The 26,087-nt window shown below is 48.3% G+C and overlaps 1 protein-coding gene across 9 annotated transcripts in view; it reads left to right on the top strand.

Annotated features, from left to right (window-relative positions):
* The window catches only part of BIRC6 (baculoviral IAP repeat containing 6), a 771,630-nt gene that overhangs the window by 546,422 nt on the left and 199,121 nt on the right, over positions 1–26,087 (top strand). For all 9 annotated transcript variants that reach the window (XM_063917949.1, XM_063917953.1, XM_063917952.1 and 6 more), the window contains 4 exons: positions 10,343–10,507; positions 11,761–11,934; positions 19,545–19,741; positions 20,465–20,765. In XM_063917949.1, the coding sequence (XP_063774019.1) occupies positions 10,343–10,507; positions 11,761–11,934; positions 19,545–19,741; positions 20,465–20,765 (837 nt within the window). The remainder of the gene's footprint in view (positions 1–10,342; positions 10,508–11,760; positions 11,935–19,544; positions 19,742–20,464; positions 20,766–26,087) is intronic.

Raw genomic sequence — 26,087 nt, forward strand, 5'->3', positions numbered from 1 at the left:
AGGCTATAGTTAAGTGGTCAAGCACGTTACTTCACCTGCTGTGAAGAAACCTTTCACTTCAGCGGCATCTCGGTCCTTTCCTGCTACTAAAACAAGAAAGGCCAAACTGTCCAACACCTTCTTTAGAGGAGGTAGGCCAAAATCGAAGAAACCTGCTGGGTTCCCAGGAAAAGAAACCTGCTTCTGGTACACTAAAGTCCTCAGCATGACGGTGGACAGCGCGGCCTGAAGGTAGGGCCGGTGGGTGCGAGACTCAGACTTTTCAGTCACGTCTGGGTGTCGTCCGGCCTGGATCCCTGGGTACTAGATGTTGTGTCCCAGGGGTACCGGCTGGAATTTCAAGATCTCCCTCCTCACCGGTTCTTCAAATCAGGCTTGCCAGCTTTGCCGGCAGACAGGGCTACCCTACAGGGAGCCGTCCAGAAGCTCGTGGAGGCACAGGTTATCATACCAGTTCCTCCCCAGTTGCAAAACAAAGGTTACTATTCGATCCTTTTTCGTGGTACCGAAACCGGATGGTTCGGCCAGGCCCATTCTGAACTTAAAATCACTAAACCCCTTTCTGAGGGAGTTCAAGTTCAAAATGGAGTCTCTAAGGGCAGTGATATCAGGTCTGGAGGAGGGGTATTCCTGGTATAACTGGATATCAAGGATGCGTACCTTCACATTCCGATTTGGCTGCCGTATCAAGCTTATCTTTGATTCGCACTGTTGGACTTTCATGCTCGGTCCTTCCAACTGGATTTCCTGGACAAATGGTCGGGATCTCATCTACACATGCACCAGAGAACACGTCTTCTGTCACCAAAGGCCAGGATTTCACTCCTCTGGTGGCTGCAGTTACCTCACCTTCTGGAGGGCCGCAGGTTCGGGATTCAGGATTGGATCCTTCTAACCACGGATGCAAGTCTCCGGGGCTTCGGCGCAGTCACTCAAGGGGATTCCCTCCAAGGAAGGTGGTCAAGTCTGGAACTAAGAGCCATCTACAACGGTCTTCTCCAAGCGGCCCATCTTCTGAGAAATCGGGCCATTCAAGTGCAGTCGGACAATGTAACGACAGTGGCTTACATAAACCGACAGGGCAGAACGAAGAGCAAAGCTGCAATGTCAGAGGTGACCAGAATCCTCCTCTGGGCAGAAAAACACGCGTTGGCGCTGTCGGCAATCTTCATTCCGGGAGTAGACAACTGGGAAGCGGACTTCCTCAGCAGACACTATCTCCATCCAGGGGAGTGGGGTCTGCATCCGGAGGGGTTCAAGGAGGTACCCCAAATCGACAGGATGGCCTCTCGTCTCAACAAGAAGCTTCAGCGGAATTGTTCCAGGTCGAGGGACCCGCAAGCAGTGACAGTGGACGCCCTAGTGACTCCGTGGGTGTTCCAGTCGGTGTACGTGTTTCCTCCATTTCCACTCATTCCAAGAGTTCTCAAACTCATAAGGAGAACAAGAGTTCAGGCAATCCTCATTGCTCCGGACTGGCCAAGAAGGGCTTGGTACGCAGATCTTCTGGATCTACTGCTAGAAGAGCCGAGGCCTCTTCCTCTTCAGGAGGACCTGCTGCAGCAGGGGCCGTTCGCCTGTCAAGACTTACCATGGCTACGTTTGACGGCATGGAGGTTGAACGCCAGAGACTAGCTCGGAAGGGCATTCCGAACAAGGTTATTCCGCCACTAATACAGGCTAGGAAAGGAGTATCGTCAAAACATTACCAGCGTATTTGGAAAAAAAGATGTATCTTGGTGTGAGTCCAAGAAGTTTCCTGCGGTGGAGTTTCAACTGGGACGTTTTCTCCTCTACCTGCAAACAGGTGTGGATATGGGCCCTATCCATTTTCTTCCAGAAACAGTTAGCTGCCCTCCCTGAGGTTCAGACTTTTTTTGAAGGGAGTTCTGCAGATCCAACCTCCCTTTGTACCGCCTACAGCGCCATGGGATCTTAACGTGGTGTTGCAGTTCCTCCAGTTGGACTGTTTTGAGCCTCTACAGGAGGTTGAGGTCAGTTTCTCACGTGGAAGGCTGTCACTTTGGCCTTAGCTTCTGCTAGACGTGTGTCGGAGTTGGGGGCTTTGTCATGTAAAAGCCCATACTTTATCTTCCATGAAGACAGAGCTGAGCTTTGGACACGTCAGCAGTTTCTTCCGAAGGTTGTGTCGGCATTTCATATCAACCAACCTATTGTGGTGCCAGTTGCGATTGACTCCTCAATTTCATCAAAGTCCTTAGATGTTGTAAGGGCTCTAAAGATCTATATGAGGAGGACTGCTTGTCACAGAAAATCGGACTCTGTTTGTCCTGTCTGATCCCAAGAAAATTGGGTGTCCTGCTTCTAAGCAGACGATTTCTCGCTGGATCAGGTTCACTATACAGCATGCATATTCTACTGCAGGCTTGCCGTGTCCTACATCTGTAAAGGCCCACTCTACTTGTAAGGTGGGTTCTTCCTGGGCGGCTGCCCGGGGTGTCTCGGCCTTACAACGCTGCCGAGCAGCTACTTGGTCGGGGTCGAACACATTCGCAAAGTTCTACAAGTACGATACTTTGGCCTCTGAGGACCTTAAGTTTGATCAATTGGTTCTGCAGGAGCCTCCGCGCTCTCCCTCCCGTTCTGGGAGCTTTGGTACATCCCCATGGTACTAATGTGGACCCCAGCATCTACTAGGACGTAAGAGAAAATAGGATTTTAATTACCTACCTGTAAATCCTTTTCTCGTAGTCCGTAGAGGATGCTGGGCGCTTTGTGATCCTGCAGTGGTTACTTAGTTCAGTACTGCTTAGTTCTATGTTAAGTACTGTTTTGTTACTTGGTAAGTAATCTTGTGCAGCCGTTGCTGATGTTTGAAGCTAGTTAGCTTGGTTTGCCTTGTGTGTGAGCTGGTGTGAATCTCGCCACTATCTGTGTAAAATCCTTCTCTCGAAGATGTCCGTCTCCACGGGCACAGTTTATAGACTGAGTCCGGTAGGAGGCGCATAGAGGAAGGATCCAGCCCACACTATTAAACTCTTAAAGTGCCAGTGGCTCCTGGTGGACCCGTCTATACCCCATGGTACTAATATGGACCCCAGCATCTGCTACAGACTACGAGAAAAGGATTTACCGGTAGGTAATTAAAATCCTATTTTTTCTCTCTCTGTAGTCCATACTAGGCTGCGAGCCCAGCAAACTGTTTCGTCACAATTTATTTCAGGGTGTGGAAATTCTGTGACTTGGGGTGCGATCAGAAATCTGTTCGTTCCTCAAAGTTTCGTCTTTTTTTTTCCTCTGCCTTCCATCAGGACTTTTCGAAACCAATTTCGGTATACGTTTCAGCTCTGTCACTTTATTTTCAGTTCAGTGGGGCGTTCTTTTACAGGTTCGAACATTTGTTAAAGTGTGTGGTGCGTGTTCAACCGCCGGTTCGTTCACTGGCAGCGCTGTGGGATATTCATCTGGTCGTCTCGGCTCTCCAGCATGCTCCATTTGAGCCTCTGTATTTAGCCGACCTTCAGTTCATTACATGGGTGCTGATCTTCCTTATGGCTGTTTCCTCAGCCACCGCACTAATATTCTGCTTGTTGGCAATGACCAGAAACGCGGTTGGCCAGCTTCAAAGCAGTACATTATGAGTTTAATTAGCTCGGTCATTACTGTGGCCTATTCAAGTGCATGTCAACAGACACCTCATTGGGGTGTGCCAACCTCTTGGGTGGCGCGACATGAGACTTCGGCTTCACAAGTCTGCTGTGCAAATACCTGGTCCTCCAACCATGCGTTTTCTCTAACGTCCTTGAGGATGCTGGGACTCTGTAAGGACCATGGGGAATAGACGGGCTCTGCAGGAGATGGGGCACTTTAAGAAAGCTTTGGACTCTGGGTGTGCACTTGCTCCTCCCTCTATACCCCTTTTCCAGACCTCAGTTTTACACTGTGCCCAGAGCAAGATGGGTGCACTGCAGAGAGCTCTCCAGAGTTCTCTGCCTAGAAGCATTTTTGTTTGGATTTTTTTTTTTTCTACTTTTTCACAGGGAGCACTGCTGGCAACAGGCTCCCTGCATCGAGGGACTGAGGAGAGAGGAGCAGACCTTCTTGTCAAAGATAGGCTCTGCTTCCTCGGCTACTGGACACCATTAGCTCCAGAGGGGGTGAACGCAGGTTCTTACTGGGCGTCCACCCCCGGAGCCGCGCCGCCGTTCTCCTCACAGAGCTAGAAGTACAGAAGATAGAAGTCGTCAGGTGGCAGAAGCCTTCAGCTTCACTGAGGTAACGCACAGCACTGCAGCTGTGCGTCATTGCTCCCATACACCTCACATACTCCGGTCACTGTAAGGGTGCAGGGCGCATGGGGGGGCGCCCTGGGCAGCAATATAAACCTCTGCATGGCAAAAAGACTATATACATGTACAGGTGGGCTCTGTACATGTATATAAAAGAGCCCCCGCCATATTTTACTAAGTTTGAGCGGGACAGAAGCCCGCCGCCGAGGGGGGCGGGGCTTCTCACTCAGCACTCACAGCGCCATTTTCTCTCCACAGCACTGCTGAGAGGAAGCTCCCCGGACTCTCCCCTGCTTACACTCGGTGAAAGGGTGCTTAAAAGAGAGGGGGGGGGGTGGGCACATAATTGGCGGATTACATATTATACAGCGCTGCTGGGGAAAAACATTTTGTGTTGGTCTCCAGGGTTATTGCGCTGGGGTGTGTGCTGGCATACTCTCTCTCTGTCTCTCCAAAGGGCCTTGACAGGGATACTGTCTTCAGGAAAGGGGTTCCCTGTGTGTGTGTGTGTGTAGTGTGTCGGTACGCGTGTGTCGACATGTTTGACGAGTAAGGCTCGCTTAATGTGGAGGGGGAGTGCTTGAATGTCAGGTCGCCGTCGGCAAAGCCGACACCGGAATGGGTGGATATGCTGAATGTCTTGAATGCAAATGTCAATCTATTGCATAAAAGATTAGACAAGGCAGAAGCTAGGGATCAGTCAGGTAGCCAGTCCATGCCTGTCCCTGGGGCGCCAGGTCCTTCGGTGTCTCAGAAGCGCACCATATCCCAGATCGATGACACAGATACCGACACAGATACTGACTCTAGTGTCGACTATGAAGATGCAAAATTACAGCCGAAGGTGGCTAAGGGTATACGGTACATGATTATTGCCATTAAAGAGGTTTTGCATATTACTGAGGAACCCCCTGTCCCTGACACGAGGGTACACATGTATAAAGGGAAAAAGCCTGAAGTCACTTTTCCATCCTCATTTGAATTAAGTGACTTGTGCAAAAAGGCTTGGGAATCTCCGGATAGGAGACCACAAGTTCCCAAAAGGATTCTCGTGGCGTATCCTTTTCCACAAACTGATAGGATACACTGGGAATCTTCGCCAAAAATTGACAAGGCGCTGACACGTTTGTCCAAAAAGGTGGCACTGCCTTCTCAGGATACGGCTTCCCTCAAGGAACCTGCTGATCGCAGGCAGGAAATTACCTTAAAGCACATTTACAATCATTCCGGTACTATTGCTCGACCGGCTATGGCGTCGGCCTGGGTTTGTAGTGCGGTTGTGGCATGGGCAGATTCCTTATCTACGGAAATTGACACCTTAGATAGGAACGCCATTCGAATGACCATAGAGCATATCAGAGATGCTGCCTTGTATATGAGGGATGCTCAGAGAGACATTTGTTTATTAAGCTCCAGAATAAATGCTATGTCTATTTCTGTTAGGCGGCTCTTGTGGACCCGACAGTGGACGGGAGATGCCGATTCAAAGCGGCGTATGGAGTCCTTGTCTTACAAAGGGGTGGAGGAGTTTGGAGACGGCCTCTCGGATCTTGTCTCTACGGCTGGTAAGTAAAATTTCTTACCGTATGTCCCACCGCAGCATACAAAAAAGGCACCTCATTATCAAATGCAGTCCTTTCGTTCTAATAAAAACAAGAAGGTACGTGGATCATCCTTTGTTGCCAGAGGGAAAGGCAGGGGGAAAAAAAGCTGCACACAGCTAGTTCCCAAGAGCAGAAGTCCTCCCCTGCGTCTGCAAAGTCCACCACATGACGCTGGGGCTTTCCGAGGGGAGGCAGATCTGGTGGGGGCTCGTCTTCGGTTTTTCAGCCACGTCTGGGTTCACTCGCAGGTGGATCCCTGGGCATTAGAGATTGTTTCTCAGGGATACAGGCTGGATTTCGAAGACTTGCCTCCTCGCCGATTTTTCAAATCGGCTCTGCCGGCTTCCCCGTCAGAGAGGGAGCTAGTGTTGGCAGCAATCCAAAAATTGTATATTCAACAGGTGATTGTCACAGTTCCTCATCTCCAGCAAGGAGAGGGATATTACTCAACCCTGTTTGTGGTCCCGAAACAGGACGGTACGGTCAGACCCATTTTAAACCTGAAATCTCTGAACCTGTACTTGAAGAGGTTCAAGTTCAAAATGGAATCACTCAGAGCGGTCATCGCCAGCCTGGAGGGGGGGGATTGGATGGTGTCCCTGGACATAAAGGATGCTTACCTTCATGTTCCGATATTCCCCCCGCATCAGGCGTTCCTGAGATTTGCAGTGCAGGACTGTCACTACCAATTTCAGACGTTGCCGTTTGGGCTTTCCACGGCCCCGAGAATTTTCACCAAGGTAATGGCGGAAATGATGGTGCTCCTGCGCAGGCAGGGGGTCACAATTATCCCATACTTTGACGATCTCCTCATAAAGGCGAGATCTCGGGAGAGGTTGCTGGACAGCGTGTCTCTGTCCATGAAGACGTTGCAGATACACGGCTGGATTCTCAATATACCGAAGTCCCAGCTAGTCCCTACAACGCGTCTGACCTTTTTGGGGCTGATTCTAGACACAGACCAGAAAAAGGTTTTTCTTCCGATCGAAAAGGTTTAGGAACTCATAGCCATGGTCAAGAACCTATTAAAACCAAAAAAGGTTTCAGTGCATCATTGCACGCGGGTCCTGGGGAAGATGGTGGCTTCCTACGAGGCCATCCCTTTCGGCAGGTTCCATGCGAGGACTTTTCAATGGGACCTCTTGGACAAGTGGTCCGGGTCCCATTTACAAATGCATCAAAGGATCACCCTGTCTCCCAGGACCAGGGTGTCTCTCCTGTAGTGGCTGAACAGTGCTCACCTACTAGAAGGTCGCAGGTTCGGCATTCAGGACTGGGTCCTGGTGACCACGGACGCAAGACTCCGAGGCTGGGGAGCAGTGACACTGGGAAGAAATTTCCAAGGTCTCTGGTCAAGCCTAGAGTCTTGTCTCCACATCAACGTCCTGGAGTTGAGGGCCATATACAACGCCCTGCGTCAAGCGGAGGAATTGCTTCGGAGAAAACCGGTTCTGATTCAGTCAGACAATGTCACGGCAGTGGCTCATATAAACCGCCAAGGCGGAACAAGGAGCAGAATGGCCATGGCAGAAGCGACCAGGATTCTACGCTGGGCGGAAGGCCATGTAAGCGCGCTGTCAGCGGTGTTCATCCCGGGGGTGGACAACTGGGAGGCGGACTTCCTCAGCAGGCACGACCTGCATCCGGGAGAGTGGGGACTTCATCAAGAAGTCTTCGCACAGATCACGGATCGTTGGGGACTGCCTCAAATCGACATGATGGCATCCCGTCTCAACAAAAAGCTAAAGTGGTATTGCGCCAGGTCAAGGGACCCTCAGACGGTAGCGGTAGACGCTCTGGTGACACCTTGGGTGTTCAGATCGGTCTATGTGTTTCCTCCTCTTCCTCTCATACCCAAGGTGTTGAGAATAATACGAAGAAGCAGGGTCAGAACAATACTCATTGTTCCGGATTGGCCACGGAGGACTTGGTATCCGGAGCTGCAAGAGTTGCTCGCAGGGGATCCGTGGCCTCTTCCTCTAAGGTAGGACCTGCTGCGGCAGGGGCGCTGTCTGTTCCAAGACTTACCGCGGCTGCGTTTGATGGCATGGCGGTTGAACGCCGGATCCTAGCGTAAAAAGGGATTCCGGAGGAAGTCATTCCTACCCTGATCAAGGCTAGGAAAGATGAGACGTTAAAACATTATCACCGTATGTAGCGGAAATATGTTTCTTGGTGTGAGGCCAGAGCTGCTCCTACGGAGGAGTTCCATTTGGGCCGTCTACTTCACTTCCTTCAAACAGGAGTGACGTTGGGCCTAAAAATAGGGTCCATAAAGGTCCAGATTTCGGCCTTATCCATTTTCTTTCAAAGAGAATTGGCCTCTATTCCTGAAGTACAGACCTTTGTGAAGGGAGTGCTGCATATTCAGCCTCCCTTTGTGCCTCCGGTGGCGCCTTGGGATCTTAACGTGGTGTTACGTTTCCTCAAGTCACCTTGGTATGAACCACTCAAAACTGTGGAGTTGAAACACCTCACGTGGAAAGTGGTCATGTTGTTGGCGTTCGCTTCGGCAAGACGTGTTTCCGAATTGGCGGCTTTATCACATAAAAGCCCATATTTGGTTTTTCACGTGGATAGGGCGGAGTTGAGGACTCGCCCTCACTTTCTGCCAAAAGTGGTCTCATCTTTTCATGTGAACCAACCTATTGTCGTGCCTGTGGCTACACGGGACTTGGAGGATTCCGAGTCCCTGGATGTAGTCAGGGCTTTGAAGATTTATGTGACCAGAACGGCTAGAATCAGGAAGACTGAAGCTTTGTTCGTTCTGTATGCGGCCAACAAGGTTGGCGCTCCTGCTTCAAAGCAGACTATTGCTCGCTGGATCTGTAACACGATTCAGCAGGCGCATTCTCGCATGTTACCGAAATCGCAGTCCTCGCATGTTACCGAAATCGGTTAAGGCCCACTCCACTAGGAAAGTGGGCTCTTCTTGGGCGGCTGCCCGAGGGGTCTCGGCATTACAGTTGTGCCGAGCAGCTACTTGGTCGGGGACAAACACCTTTGCAAAGTTCTATAAGTTTGATACCCTGGCTGAGGAGGACCTCCTGTTTGCTCAATCGGTGCTGCAGAGTCATCCGCACTCTCCCGCCCGTTTGGGAGCTTTGGTATAATCCCCATGGTCCTTACGGAGTCCCAGCATCCTCAAGGACGTTAGAGAAAATAAGATTTTACTTACCGGTAAATCTATTTCTCGTAGTCCGTAGAGGATGCTGGGCGCCCGTCCCATGTGCGGACTTCTTCTGCAAGACTTGTATATAGTTATTGCTTACATAAGGGTTATGTTATAGTTTTTCGGTGGAACCGTGGATATGTTGTTGTTAATACTGTTGACTGGGTAAGTTTATCACAAGTTATACGGTGTGATTGGTGTGGCTGGTATGGATCTCGCCCTTAGATTTACAAAAATCCTTCCTCGTACTGTCCATCTCCTCTGGGCACAGTTTCCCTAACTGAGGTCTGGAGGAGGGGCATAGAGGGAGGAGCCAGTGCACTCCCAGTGTCCAAAGCTTTCTTAAAGTGCCCTATTTCCTGCGGAGCCCGTCTATTCCCCATGGTCCTTACGGAGTCCCAGCATCCTCTACGGACTACGAGAAATAGATTTACCGGTAAGTAAAATCTTATTTTTACTGTTTTCACGTTTTAGCCTCCAGCAGTGCTCACTTTGGGCGTACAGTACTCCGTTCAGGCAGCTTGAGCGTTCCCTCTGTTGAATGTCCCATTTTCCAGTGTTTTACTCTTCAAACCGTTTCACTGGTTTCCTGTTTCTCCTTGCAGAGGGGAGGAACTTTGGCATAAACATCGCCATCTCAACCCAAAGGCCCAGCATGTCAACCACAGACATTGGAGGTGTACATAAACCATCGGAATCAAACCCTTAGTACATACATATATATATCAGGGTTCTGTACATTGACTCTGCACTGCTGCATGTCATAATTGTAGACACGGTCTGTACTGGCCTTTTCCATAAAGGCAAGAGTAACCCGGATACAATTGCTTTCTGACACCTTTGTCGACCCGCCACTGATTAATATTCGGTCTATATGAATATATGGTGTTATACATTAGTAAATAGTACTTTAAGTGATGTTTTCTGTAATGGAATGACTTGCGTGTAGAATAGTTGATGTATCAACTAAGCAGGCTGAGGGAAATTGAGTACTTATTTCTGTAGCAGAGGCTATTTGTTTTGTAGTAAATGAGCTCAAATTCTTTACTAACTTGGCTGGCTGCACCTTAGCAAACTCAGCTGCTTTCTCTGAGCAAGGCAGAGCAGCCATTCAGGAGTACTAGCAGGGATATTTTCATTTCCTAGAAAGTTCCGTAGGTTACAGCTCATGGTATTATTTCTATCTAGTTATTTTTAATGGTATTTTAACCATGGATACTCTTGCAAAGAATATTTAAACAAAAACATTTCTGAGCTCACAAATACTGTTATTCCAAAGTGTATTCTACCCAATCTTATTCTTAACTTCCTTCTAGGTTTGAAATCTCAGTCAAAACGTGCTGTGTCTTCAACACCACCTCGTCCACCGTCTAGACGAGGGAGGGTAATGACTGATAAAGTAGGCTCTTCATCTGGTTTGGACTCTTCCAGCAAGACCATCAGCATTCCAGTCTTTCACCTTTCCCATAAATTGTTACCAGGTAGGCTTGCATCTTAGTAGGGGACTTATCCAAGAATAGATAACATAATTCTTATTATTGTTTTTGTTTGGTAATTAAAAAATATTGTCTTAAGTATACCTGTCTAGTTTACATTTTTAAAATAAGGAATATGTATGTACAATACAAGAGTATAGGAATACCCCTTCTAATTAGTGTTTGGCCATTTCAACCAAACCCATTGCTTATAGGTTCATAAAATAAAGCATACAACCGTGCAATCGACATACTTTAACATTAGCAGTAGAATGAGTTGTACTACAGAACTCTGACTTTCAACTTCGTAGGTTTGCTCATCTTACGTGGAAACATCCAGTAAAAATAGTTGAGCTGCAGTCAGAAGCCACTCAAGCACATGGAACGGGAGAACTGAGTTAACGGTCTCTAGATGCAACATTAGCACAAGAACAGTTTGCCTGGTGCTTCATGGTTTGGTTTTCTATGGTCAAGAAGCCACAGAACTCTCAGATTATCAGGTGCAATGGCAAACATTGTCTGCCCTGGTGTACAAACAGACATTGTTCTTTGGAACAGTGAAAACACATTCTTTGTTGTGCCGAGTCGCTCATCGCAATCTGGAAGTGTGGTGAACAAATCTGAGTTTAGGTAGATGCAATTGTAAAGCCTGGCCAAATGCATACTGCACCTCTGTCTGGTGAAGCAGGAATCATGGTTTGTGGCTGTGTTTCATGGTTTGACCTGGGCCCTTTCAGTCCTTAGTAAAGCAAATTATGACATTCTAGAGTTTTTCTAGTGTGTTTCCTTACTTCAGCAAGAATTTGAGTAATTCCCTTTCCTGTTTCAACGTGAAAGTGCCCTGATGCACAAAGTGAGGTCTATCATAAAATAATTTGCTGGGTCTGCTGCATAAAGCCTTGCCCTCAGCCCCATCAAACAACATTGGTATGAATTTGAAAGCCAACTACGAGTCAAATCTCATCACCCAACATCTGTGGTTGACCTCCCTAATGCTCTTGTGGCTGAATGGATATAAATCCTCTCAGCCATCTTCCATGGTCTAGTAAACTGTTCTCCCAGAAGAGTGGAGGCATTTTTAGCAGCAAGGTGGCATCCAACTCCATATTAATACCCATGGTTTTAGAATGTTCTGTTCAACAATGACATATGGATGTGATGATTAGTTGTCAATTTACTTTTGGCCATGTGATCTGTTTCCCCATTTAATCTGCCATACACGAAGAATGCAGTTTTTGTTTGTTCTTTTTCTTATACAGGTCAGCCCTTACCTCCTGAAATGACCCTTGCACAGCTCCTCACCCTGTTATATGAAAGGAAGCTACCTCAAGGTTTCCGTTCTGTAGACTTAACAGTTAAACTTGGTTCCAAGGTCATCTCTGATCCAAGCCTTTCTAAAACAGACTCTTTTAAGCGTCTACACACGGAAAAAGGTATGTTGTTAATTCAGTGCACTGCTCGTAATTCTCCTTGTCTCTTGCATAGAAAATCTGTGATATGCAGTCCTGCTTTACATGTTGCCTGTTTAATGTACCCTCAAGTCTCAGGCTTTCTCTGCTTGCAGATATGACATAAAAGAAAAAAATACACTAATTAATCTGACGTATAGACACCATGTTTGACATAATGGTTTGTATTACTGTATCACAGCACAAATCTGTCCTGTTCAGTTTCCACCAATGTAATATCTTTGTGGCGCTTGTAGGTTCTCATGTTAATGTGAGTTTGTTCCGGTTTCCTCTCACAAGCCCAAAATAAAAAAAAATATCTTTATTGGTAGATTTGGTTTTTGGAAAAAAAGTAAAGCCTATAAGGATGTGTACATGCAGTAGAGAATATGGATTGTAAGCGCCACTGGCACAGGGAGTGAATTAAATAAATATTCTCTGTAAAGCACTGCAGAATACGTGTGCTATTTAAATAACTGTGAATTTTTAAGAATTGTTTTACAAGTTGCGCAGTTTTATTTTCACAATGTCCAAGTGAAACATGGATTTCTTGTTCAGTTTGCCATTGACACAATCGGCTGAATTTTCTGTCCTTGCAGCTCTAAGAAGTTACAGCTTTTGGGGCTGTGGTATTGGATTAGGTGCACTTTTTTTGTATTATGCCACTATTGCTATTTTAGTTTTGTTTATCATTTTATCATTTTATGTGTCAGATTTCCTGCTATTTAAAATTGGAAGGTGTGTGTGTGTGTGTGTGTGTGTGTGTGTGTGTGTGTGTGTGTGTGTATACAGGTTGAGTATCCCTTATCCAAAATGCTTGGGACCAGAAGTATTTTGGATATCGGATTTTTCCGTATTTTGGAATAATTGAATACCATAATGAGAAATCATGGTGATGGGACCCAAGTCTAAGCACAGAATGCATTTATGTTTCATATACACTTTATACACACAAGCGAAGGTAATTTTAGGTAATATTTTTAATAACTTTGTGCATTAAACAAAGTTTGTGTACATGCACACAATTCATTTATATTTCATATACACCTTATACACACAGCCTGAAGGTCGTTAAATACAATATTTTTAATACGTTGTGTATTAAACAAAGTTTGTGTACATTGAGGCATCAGAAAACAAAGGTTTCACTATCTCAGTCTCACTCAAAAAATTCCTTATTTCGGAATATTCCTTATTTCTCTGACGTCCTAGTGGATGCTGGGTACTCCGTAAGGACCATGGGGTATAGACGGGCTCCGCAGGAGACTGGGCACTCTTAAAAGAAAGATTAGGTACTATATCTGGTGTGCACTGGCTCCTCCCTCTATGCCCCTCCTCCAGACCTCAGTTAGTATCTGTGCCCGGCCAGAGCTGGATGCACCCTATGGGCTCTCCTGAGCTTCCTAGAAAAAAAAGTATTTGTTAGGTTTTTTATTTTCAGTGAGATCTGCTGGCAACAGACTCACTGCTACGTGGGACTGAGGGGAGAGAAGCGAACCTACCTGCTTGCAGCTAGCTTGGGCTTCTAAGGCTACTGGACACCATTAGCTCCAGAGGGATCGAACACAGGCCCAGTCCTCGGTCGTCCGGTCCCGGAGCCGCGCCGCCGTCCCCCTTGCAGAGCCAGAAGAACGAAGAGAAGTTGAAAATCGGCGGCTGAAGACTCCGGTCTTCATTAAGGTAGCGCACAGCACTGCAGCTGTGCGCCATTGCTCCCTTAGCACACCACACACTCCGGTCACTGATGGGTGCAGGGCGCTGGGGGGGGGGGGGGGGGGGCGCCCTGGGCAGCAATTAGATTACCTTACTTGGCGAAAAGCACATAATACAGTCTGATAAACTGTATATGTGCATTAACCCCCGCCATTAAAGTACATAAAAGGACAGAAGCCCGCCGCTGAGGGGGCCGGGCCTTCTTCCTCAGCACACCGGCGCCATTTTCCCTTCACAGCTCAGCTGGAAGGAAGCTCCCCAGGCTCTCCCCTGCAGTATCCTGGTACACAAAGGGTAAAAAAGAGAGGGGGGGCACATAAATTTAGGCGCAAAACTGTGTATATAAGCTGCTATAGGGGGAAAATCACTCAGTATAGTGTACATCCCTGTATTATATAGCGCTGTGGTGTGTGCTGGCATACTCCTCTCTCTGTCTCTCCAAAGGGCCTGGTGGGGGAACTGTCTTCAAATAGAGCATCCCCTGTGTGTGTGGTGTGTCGGTACGCGTGTGTCGACATGTCTGAGGTAAAAGGCTCCTCTAAGGAGGTGATAGAGCGGATATGTGTGTGGGAGGGTGTCTCCGTCGACAACTCAGACACCTGTTTGGATATGTGTAAGTGCTGAGGTAAAATTATTGCACAAAAGGTTAGGGAACAGAAAGGAAATCTACCCTGGTCTGTCCCTATGTCACAGAGTCCTTCAGAGTCTCTCTATGTTCACTATCCAAAATAACAAAGTACCGACACGGAGTTTAACTCCACTGTCGACTACGATAATGCAGAGTTACAGCCAAGAGGGCTAAAAGATATTCAATATATGATTATTGGAATAAAAGATGATTTGCATTTCACTGATGACTCATCTGTCCCTGACACGAGAGTACACATGTTAAGGGGAAGAATGCTGAGGTAAATTTCCCTCCTCTCATGAGGAAAAAGAGCGGGAATCTCCAGACAAGAGACGGCAGCTTCCCACAAGAGAATTCTCTGGCTGTATCCTTTCCCCACTAGGGCCAGGATGTGTTGAGAATCTTCCCCTTGGGTGTCCTGTTTGCACTAGCTATTCTCAGGGATCCTGCAGATAGTGTGCACATTCTAGTATACTACCCAGACCGGCGATTGTGTCGGCATGGGTTTATAGCGCTGTGGCAGCGTGGACAGGTACCTTATCAGCAGAGATTGAGACCCTAGTATGCATAAAACTATTTTAAGATGCTGTCTTAAGTGATAGATATATAATTATAAAGCATGCCCAAAGGGACATGAGTATACTGGGTCCTAGAGACAAAAGCTATGTCGATTTCTGCTTGACGTGTCCTGTAGAATATACATTGGACAGATGATGCCGACTTAAGAGGCATATGGAAGGCTGAGGATTGTGTGGAGAAAGGTTCTCGGGCCTGGTCTCCACAGCTATAGCTGGTAATTCTGATATTTTGCCTTATATTCCTGCACAGCCTAGGAAAGCACGACATTATTAAATGCAGCTTTTCGAATAAAGAAACAAGAAAGTCTGAGGTGCGTCCTTTCTTGTCAGAGCCAGGGGCAGAGGAAAGAAGCTGTACAACACAGCTAGTCCCCAGGAACAGAAGTCCTCCCCGGCCTCTACAAAAATCCACTGCATGTCGCTGGGGCTCCACAGGCGGAGCTAGGCCCGGTGGGGACACGTCTTCGTAAGTTCAGCCACAAGTGGGTTCACTCCCTGTTAGATCCCTGGGCAATAGAAATTGTATCGCAGGGATACAGGCTGGACTGTGAGAAGATGCCCCCTCACCGGGGACCCGGCGGGCTTCCCCCCAAGAGAGGGAGCCAGTGTTAACTGCAATTCGTAAATTGTATCTTCAACAGGTGGTGGTCAAGGGTCCCCTCCTTCAACAAGAGGGTGTTATTATTCGACCATGTTATAATCCCGAAACCAGACGGTTCGGTTAGACCCATATTGTATTAAAATCCCTGAACATATACCTGAAAAGGTTCAGGTTCAAGATGGAATCGCTAAGAGCGGTCATTGCAAGCCTGAAATGAATCGGGACATAAGGGATGCATACCTTCGTGTCTCCATTTATCCACCTTATCAGGCGTACCTCAGAATTGCGGTACGTGATTGTCATTACCAATTTCACCAAGGTAATGGCGGATATGACGGTGCTCCTGCGGAAGCAAGGTGTCACTATTATCACATACTTGGATGATCTCCTCATAAAAGCGAGATCAAGAGAGCAGTTGCTGAACAGCGTATCACCTTCTCTGGAAGTGAAATGGCAACACGACTGGATTCTATATATTCCGAAGTCGCAGTTGGTTCCTACAGCTCATCTGCCTCGCCTAGGCATGATCCTAGACACAGACCAGAAGAGGGTTTATCTCCCGATAGAGAGAGCTCAGGCGCTCATGACACTGGTCAGGAATCCATTGAAAACCAAAACAGGTGTCAGTGCATCACTGCACTCGAGTCCTGGGAAGGATGATGGCATCATACGAGGACATCCCCTTCGGCTGGTTCCATGCAAGGACAATGGAACTTACTGGACAAGTGGTCCGGATCACATCTTCAGATGCATCGGTTAATCACCCTATCCCCCAGGGCCAGGGTGTCTCTCCTGTGGTGGCTGCAGAGTGCTCACCTTCTCGAGAGCCGCAGATTCGGCATTCAGGACTGGGTCCTGGTGACCACGGATGCAAGCCTCCGAGGGTGGGGGGCAGTTACACAGGGAAAAAAATTCCAAGGTTTGTGGTCAAGCCAACAGACTTGCCTTCACATCAATATCCTGGAACTAAGGGCCATATACAACGCCCTAAGTCAAGCAGAGTTCCTGCTTCGCGACCAACCGGTTCTGATCCAGTCAGACCGCAGGGGCTCATGTAAACCGCCAGGGCGGCACAAGGAGCAGGGTGGCGAGGGTAGAAGCCACCAGAATTCTTCGCTGGGCGGAGAATCAAGTAAGCGCACTGTCAGCAGTATTCATTCCGGGAATGGACACGACCTCCACCCGGGAAAGTGGTGACTTCATCAGGAAGTCTTCACGCAGTTTTGCAAATTGATGGAAACTGCCTCAGGTGGACTACATGGCGTCCCACCTCAATAAAAAGATAAAAAAGGTTTTACGCTGGGTCAAGGGACTCTCAGGCGATAGCTGTGGTCGCACTAGTAACACCGTGGGTGTTCCAGTCGGTCTATATATTCCCTCCTCTTCCTCTCAGACCCAAGGGCTGAGAATTGTAATAAACGGAGGAGTGTGAACAATATTCTTTGCTCCGGATTGGCCAAGAAGGACTCGGTACCCGGAACTGCAATAAATGCTCTCAGAGGACCCATGGCCTCTGCCTCTCAGTCAGGACATGTTGCAACAGGGACCCTGTCTGATCCAAGACTTACCGCGGCTGCGTTGGACGGCATGGCGGTTGAACGCTGGATCCTAGCGGAAAAGGGCATTCCGGATGCAGTTATTCCTACGCTGATAAAGGCTAGGAAAGACGTGACAGCAAGACTTTTTCACTGTATATGGCGAAAATAGGTTGCTTGGTGTGTGGCCGGGAAGTCCCTACAGAGGAATTCCAGGGGGGTCGATTCCTGCACTTCCTACAGTCAGGAGTGACTATGGGCCTAAAATTAGGATCCATAAAGGCCAAGATTTCGTCCCTATCCCTTTTTCTCTCAAAAAGAACTGGCTTCACTGCCTGAAGTTCGGACGTTGTTACAGGTGTGCTACATATTCAGCCCCTTTTGTGCCTCCAGTGGCACCTTGGGATCCTAACATGTGTTGGATTCCTAAAATCCCACTGGTTTGAGCCACTTAAGACCGTGGAGCTAAAATATCTCACGTGGAAAGTGGTCTTGCTTTTGGCCTTAGCTTGGACTAGGCGTGTGTCAGAATTGGCGGCTTTGTCATGTAAAAGCCCATATCTGATCTTCCATATGGAAAGGGCAGAATGGAGGACTCGTCCCCAATTTCTCCCTAAGGTGGTATCGTTTCATTTGAACCAACCTATTGTGGTGCCTGCGGCTACTAGGGACTTGGAGTATTCCAAGTTGCTGGACGTAGTCCGGGCCCTGAAACTTTGTTTCCAGGACGGCTAGAGTCAGAAAAACTGACTCGCTATTTATCCTGCATGCACCCAACAAGCTGGGTGCCCCTGCTTCAAAGCAGACTATTGCTCGCTGGATCTGTAGCACGATTCAGCTTGCACATTCTGCGGCTGGACTGCCGCATCCTAAATTAGTAAAAGCCCATTCCACGAGGAAGGTGGGCTGCTCTTGGGCGGCTGCCCGAGGGGTCTCGGCTTTACAACTTTGCCGAGCTGCTACTTGGTCGGGTTCAAACACTTTTGCAAAATTCTACAAGTTTGATACCCTGGCTGAGGAGGACCTTGAGTTTGCTCATTCGGTGCTGCAGAGTCATCCGCACTCTCCCGCCCGTTTGGGAGCTTTGGTATAATCCCCATGGTCCTTACGGAGTACCCAGCATCCACTAGGACGTCAGAGAAAATAAGAATTTACTCACCGGTAATTCTATTTCTCGTCCGTAGTGGATGCTGGGAGCCCGTCCCAAGTGCGGACTCCCTGCAATACATGTATATTGTCATTGCTTAACTAAAGGGTTATTGTATGAGCCATCTGTTGAGAGAGGCTCAGTTATTGTTCATACTGTTAACTGGGTATAGTTATCACGAGTTGTACGGTGTGATTGGTGTGGCTGGTATGAGTCTTACCCTGGATTCCAAAACCTTTCCTAGTAATGTCAGCTCTTCCGGGCACAGTTTCCCTAACTGAGGTCTGGAGGAGGGGCATAGAGGGAGGAGCTAGTGCACACCAGATATAGTACCTAATCTTTCTTTTAAGAGTGCCCAGTCTCCTGCGGAGCCCGTCTATACCCCATGGTCCTTACGGAGTACCCAGCATCCACTACGGACTACGAGAAATAGAATTACCGGTGAGTAAATTCTTATTTTCGGAATATTTGGATATCGGATACTGTATGTATGTATGTGTGTGTGTATATATATATATATATATATATATATATATATATATATATATATATATATATATATAAATAAAATGTATGTGTGTGTTTCTCTTCGACTATTGGCTGAGTCGATCAGTTACTTCCTAATTGTACCAGCTTACTATACAACTTTGTTAGCCTAATCTTTTAGTACTAGTCACATGTTGCAATATTTGCTTCCGTTTTTGTATATGGACAAACATTTTAACATTGTAAACATTTACAGACATCCAATACTTGGTTGGGATTTATAAATCTAGCTTCAGGTTGACACCCTGCTCATATCTGATTTAAGTATTTGCATTGGTACAGTAGTTGTGGGAAACGGATGTCACTTTCATCTTTGGATCTGGAAATGATCTGCTCTGACCTATTGATTTACTATGCCTTTTTAATGTGATTCTTTGCCTTAAAGTTGCTTTTCAAACTTTATTTTAATCAACATTGTGTGAAGTTTGAAATGCTTTTGTCTACTCTATTGATAACTGTTATGATTACATGACCAAAAAGTCTTATTAAAGTTAAGATTATTAGCTACATAACCAGTTTGTAAGTGGTCTTCTTTTTATGAATATGTAACTTGCCATTGAGACCCTTTTCAGACATCAGACCTGGGAAATTGCTGGGTTTAGCACGCCAGCAAATTCCTGGGTCTCCACTCCATAAACCTGGTTGGGATAAGGGTTGCGGACCCGGCACTTACTCCCAGGTCATTTGCATTCAGATATAACAAAATCCTTGGTTGATGAGCGTTCACGTGCATAATCCCTGGATTTTGATGCATGTCTGAAAGGGGGTGTCAGCCGGATGTTGTTAACGTATGTTTCAGCTAATTGTATATTTTTGTTAATGGATTTTTTTTTTTTTTTAACTAAAGAACATGGGGATATGCTGGGCTCCTGCCCTGAAGATGAAATGCTAAGCCCTGGAGATGAATGCATGGAATCCATTTTGGATGATTCTTTCCTGGAAACCTGTCCAATTCAGTCACCATTGCAGGTCTTTGCCGGAATGGGTGGACTAGCCCTCATTGCTGAACGGCTTCCAATGCTTTATCCAGATGTCATTCAGCAAGTAAGACTTTTTTTTTTTTTTTTATTATACAGGTTGAGTATCCCTTATCCAAAATGCTTGGGACCAGAAGTATTTTGGATATCGTATTTTTCCGTGTTTTGGAATAATTGCATACTATAATGAGATCATGGCGATGGGACCTAACGGGCCCTACAGACTGGGCGACCCACCGCCGAGCTGCCCGACTGCTGTTACGGCAGAAGGGTGACCCGGCGGCAGGGGGGAGTGAAGCTTCTTCACTCCCCCCATCACCCGCGGCGCCATAGCAATGCATGCTAATATGGACAATCTCGTCCATATTGGCCTGCATGCATAAGCGACAGGGCACCAATGATGAACGAGCGCGGTGCCGCGCATTGTTCATCGTTGGTGCCTACACACTGCATGATATGAACGAGTTCTCATTCATTAATGAACGAGAACATTCATATCATGCATATTATCTGCCATAGTCTTAGCACAGAATGCATTTGTGTTTCATATACACCTTATACACACAGCCTGAAGGTCATTTAATACAAGTTTTTAAATAACTTTGTGTATTGAACAAAGTTAGTGTACATTGAGCCATCAGAAAACAAAGGTTTCACCATCTCAGTCTCGCTAAAAGAATTCCGTATTTTGGAATATTTGGATATGGGATACTCAACCTGTAATACTGTAATTGTAAGACTAACTTCAGAATTTTTTTTCTTATCATTTTCTGTTATTTCTGCTTTAAAGGTCAGTGCTCCTGTTGTTACCTCAACAACTCAAGAAAAGCCAAAGGACAGTGATCAGTTTGAATGGGTTACTATTGAACAATCTGGGGAGCTTGTTTATGAAGCCCCAGAAACTATTGCTGCGGAGCCTCCCCCTATTAAGTCTGCTGTGCAGACTATGTCCCCTATTCCTGCTCACTCCCTTGCTGCATTTGGACTTTTTCTTCGTCTCCCAGGATATGCAGAGGTTCTGCTGAAAGAGAGGAAACACGCACAGTGCCTTCTCCGTCTGGTGCTTGGAGTTACAGATGATGGGGAAGGAAGTAAGTATCTTTTCCTTGATCACTGCACTGTAATGCAGACAGTTAATGAGTTTAGATGCAAAAGTTAATTCAGTAATGATTTAATAACTGCACAATTTTGTATGCTAATCCATGCACTCTGGGTTCCAATGGTTTTAAAATTACAGATTGCTTTCCAGTGACCATAGGCGTGCGCAGCACATTTTATTAGGGGGTGCATGACTGGAGTGGCGTGCCTAGCACCTCCTACTGGGTGTGTCTAGCACCGCCTAATGGGCTAGTATACACATATATATATAAAAAAAAGGGTTACACACACTTGGGAGAGAAGCTGCCGGGGGAAGTGGAGCAGGGAACTGCACATACACAGTACAATCCCGTGATTGGAACCGCCAATCCCAGGATTCAAACCCTGGTGTTTTGGGGTTGGGATCCCGCAGATCCCAGTGATCGCGCTGAGCGAAAAAAATTGTGGGTCCCAGGGACCCATTACGTTAAAAAAATTGGGGTCCTACTCCACTGTTTCTGGGTCCTATCACATATTATGGGGGTAGAGGCAGGGAGAAGCTGGTTAGAGCTGGAGGTAGAGGCAGGGAGAAGTTAGGGTAGAGCTAGGGGTAGAGGGGGTAAGGGCAGGAAGTGCTGGGGGTAGAGAGGGGTAAGTGCAGACAGCAGTTGGGATAGTGCTGAGGGGCAAGGAAGGGGATAGGGGCAGGCAGTGCTGGGGGTAGTGAGGGGCTAAAGGTAGATAGCAGCTGGGGTAGTACTGGGGGGCAAGACGGGGGTTAGGGGAAGTCAATACTGGGGGTAAGGAGGAGGAAAGGATAGATAGCAGCAGGGGCAAGTAGTCTTCAATGCTGTAAGTGTAATAACACTTAAAAAAAAAAAACCTGTGATCCTAGCTCACCGCTCTGTCACTTCAGCCACACACTGCAATCACTGCACCCTTACTAAAGACACACACTCTAATCACTGCACCCCTACTACTGCCACACACTGCAATCACTGTGCCCTCACTACTGCCACACACTGCAATCACTGCGCCCTCACTACTGCCACACACGGCAATCACTGCGCTCTCACTGCTGCCATCACTGCGCCCTCACTACTGCCACACACTGCAATCACTGCGCCCTCACTACTGCCACACACTGCAATCACTGCACCCTCACTACTGCCACACACGGCAATCACTGCGCTCTCACTGCTGCCATCACTGCGCCCTCACTACTGCCACACACTGCAATCACTGCGCCCTCACTACTGCCACACACTGCAATCACTGCGCCCTCACTACTGCCACACACTATAATCACTGCACCCTCACTACTGCCACACACTGCAATCACTAGTCTGCGCCCTCACTACTGCCACACACTGCAATCACTGCGCCCTCACTGCTGCAACACACTGCCATCACTGCGCCCTCACTACTGCCACACACTGCAATCACTGCGCCCTCACTACTGCCACACACTGCAATCACTGCGCCCTCACTACTGCCACACTATAATCACTGCACCCTCACTACTGCCACACACTGCAATCACTGCGCTCTCACTACTGTCGCACACTGCAATCACTACGGCGACACATTGCCTTCTCTGTATTTTCTCTGCGTCCCCTTCTCCGTTCTTATTGCAATTACGTCCTGCCTGTAGCGGCCCATCACCTTGTGGATGGCCGTCTCTGGCCTCTGTTGGAGGTCCCCGCGAGGTGAGGCATCAGCCTGTCTGGATCACCGATCCAGGAGGCAGTGCTCTCAGGTGGCTCTCTCCTCCCAGCTCCCCTCTGCCGATAGCACAGCAACACGGTCTGTGGAGAACTGTGGGGCGGCGCTGAGGCCACGGGGTATCGGCAGGGGCATAACTAGAACTTTGGGGGACCCATAACAAAATTTTGAAAAGGGACACCTTTCTACAGAGAGGGGAGGTAGAGGGTGACAAAAACCCAGGGGTAGAGTGTGCGTACAAGGTGGCACAAACACACACAAGGATAGGGGGTACAGTGTCACACAGGGGTAGGGGGTACAGGGTGTCACACATATGGGTAGAGGAGTACAAACACACACACACATGGGGTAATGGGTACACTGTGTCACACATACACAGGGGTAGGGGGTATAGTGCAGGGTGATACACAATGTCTGCGTGGGCAGTAACAGGCAGGGTATGGTCCCCGGGCTGTAAGTCACCTGTGTCCAGCACCCAGCAGTTCAGCGTTGTCCTGGTACTGCTAGCCCTGGCTCCCGGGCACACACCAATCCACCAGCTGTAGGAGCAGTACGTATGTCTGGCGGGAAGAGCTGCCCATGTCCCCCTGGGACACCCGGCAGCGCCTGCTTGGCTCACCATTCATGCAGAGCCAGCCGTACGTGTGACCGCTCACAAAGGATACCCCACAACCTGGGCACAGCAGATTTCGCCCAGTGGTGGGTCCCTCTGCGCAGTCTCTTCGAGCTTCAGCAGGCACTCCATCAGACCTCCAGCTGCAGCCGCCGAGCGGAATCCATTTCTTCCTTAAGCACCGCTACCCACCGGAGAAGGGCTGTTTGCAGTGTGTCTGGTGTGGGGGATGTGGCCCACGGTAGTTACGCCACGAGGTATCGGGATTCCAGCAGCTCTGGCATTGGCTGCAGGTGCTGCTCGCCGCGGGAGGGACTAGTGGGTAGGCGGAACACACTCCTGAGCGCGGCTCCCTGCTGACGGCATACTGTATGTACTTTTTCAGAATGGGTGGGGGTACCCGGGTATGAGCTCCAGTGGGATTGGCTACAAGTTTAATGAATGATATCTGCCTTGCCTGGCTGCTTCTCCTCCACTTTTATAGTCCCCTCTGCAGCTGGGCAAGGGAGACATCAATTATTAAACCTGTAGCCAATACAGGCAGAGCGCGTCTCCGGGGACCAACCCACTTTGAAAAAGTGAGTCACCGGGCAGCAAAATCGCGTAAAATACGCGCCATATCGCGTTTTTGCGAACACTGGATCCCAATCTCTGGATTGGCCCCCCTATTCACAACTGGCCTTGCTGCCCTCCGGTAGAAACAATAGATGCTAAGTGGATGGTGGCACTTGCAGGACTTTAAAGCATGCTACGTTCCTCTGCTGAGTTGTCAACGTTTCAACTTATTCAATAAATTTTTGTCAGGAAATAATGAAAATTATTGTCCTGACGAAAATGTATTGAATAAATGGGTGGGAGCTGCTGCAGCCGGGCATGCGCAGCAGCCCTCCTCCCGATAGGGGCTATCATACATACGCTAACTACAGTGCCCCACCAACAGTGCCGGCGCCGCAGCCCGCAGTGCACCCGCATCGGCGCCACCACAGGCGGCTCTGTTCAGATGTGCGACTGCAGAGCCGCTGGCGGCGCCATATCTTCACATCGGCGGCACAACGGATCACAGGTGCGGGGGGGGGGGGGTGCCGGACATTAGGGGGTGCCTGTGCGCACCAGGCACCCCCCGTGCGCACGCCTATGCCAGTGACCTGCTTCAGTTTGAGGTTATTAAACCCAGAGGCAAAATCTATTTAAATAGTTCTATTTCATTATGCCTTTAATGTCTGATATAGCATTGACTAAGCACTTCTTTATGAACCGCTATAGACGGTGCATTTAACAACATTTACATTGAACAACCTGCGTGTTTTTAATAATCCCAGTTTACAATAAACACATTGGCCCTTATTCAGAGGTTGACTCAGCCGCTGCATTCACATGTAGCGACCACATCCACTAGGTCTGCGCACTGGCGATAGTGCGCGACCCTTCACCATGCAGCCGCATTCTTAAAGAATGCGGCCGCAAGGTGATCAACAGCAGCGGGCGTGGTGTGTCCAAAACTGAGTAGTGTCAGGAGCATTTCCGGAGCGGCTGCGTGACATTACATGCCACCGCATCCAACAAAAAAAAAGGGTCTGGACCGCCTGCCTGCGCAGGCAGGGGTCGACCTTAAATCGTGGTTGCATTGCGGGGCGGCGCCACACACACATGATGGCTGACCTTGTCCTGTGCTGTGCAGCCCATAGCATGTGAGTAGATGGAAGCAGATCTTGCTGCAGAAGCCAGACCCGCGTCCATCTCTGAATAACCCCCATAATATGCATGTCGTATATTGGCATTATTCACTGGAGTATTTAAAGATAAATGTTATCCTTTTCCAAACACTTAATTTGCTATCACGCAGTCTACTGGGTTTGCTATATAATACAAAACAACCCTAATGTTAAATTGGAGTACAGACTATACAGTTAATACACTTTAAACCCCATGTATGCCATACATACTAGGTTAAAGGGCAGCTAAATCTACAGTGCCTTGCTTAAGTATTCCCCCCCTTGCATTTTTTATGTTTCTCTTACGTCCTAAAGGATGCTGGGGTCCACATTAGTACCATGGGGTATAGACTGGTCCCTTGGGAGCCATGGGCACTTTAAGAGTTTAATAGTGTGGGCTGGCTCCTCCCTCTATGCTCCTCCTACCAGGCTCAGTTTAGAAAATGTGCCCGGTGGAGCCGGTCACAGCTAGTGGAGCTCCTAGGAGTACTTTTAGTTTTATTATTTTATTAAAGAGTTAGGCACAGGGAGGCTGCTGGCAACAATCTCCCTGCTTTGTGGGACTTAGGCGGGGAGTAGGATCCAACCCTCTGAGGTTAACGGCCCCTATTTCCGCTGACAGGACACTGAGCTCCTGAGGGTGTCGATCGCAAGCACCCAAGGCGACCGCTCGCTCCTGCAGCACGTCCGCCACCCCCTAACCGAGCCAAAAGACGTCGGTGGTCAGTAGGATGCCGGCGCCCCGACAAGCTGGGAGCCGGTGAAAGAATGACGACATCAGGGTGGGAGCGCAGCGCTGTGGCTCCGTAGGGCACAGAGGTACTGTTGTGTGGTGCTGTGAGGGGTGCCCTGGTCCATCGCAGTACCCTTACACTGGTCACAGAAGCTATCAGGGACACTGTCCTGCTGCTAGCAACCATTACCTCAGGCCAGTATAATCTCTAGAAGTGCGGGAAGATGCGCCATTTTAGGGGGCGGGGCTTCTCCTCAGAGCGGATCCAGCACTCATTAGCGCTATTTTCTCTCTGCAGTTCAGCCCACAGAGACGCTGACAGGGAACGCTGACCCTCCACATAACTCCAGCTATCCTGTGCGGTAACAGTGGGTTATAGAAGGGGGGGGGGGGAAAGAGTGTGTTTAATCACATTAGTGTATTGTGTAGTCTATTAAGGCTACTCAGTCAGCGCCAGGCTTTTATTCTATAACTGCCTACTGGGACGCTGTGTGTGCTGGTTCCTTAACTCTGTGTCTCTTTGAGGGTACTTGGGAGAAACTGTGTCTGACAT

Source organism: Pseudophryne corroboree, chromosome 4, assembly GCF_028390025.1.
Source record: "Pseudophryne corroboree isolate aPseCor3 chromosome 4, aPseCor3.hap2, whole genome shotgun sequence".
Classification (NCBI taxonomy): domain Eukaryota; kingdom Metazoa; phylum Chordata; class Amphibia; order Anura; family Myobatrachidae; genus Pseudophryne; species Pseudophryne corroboree.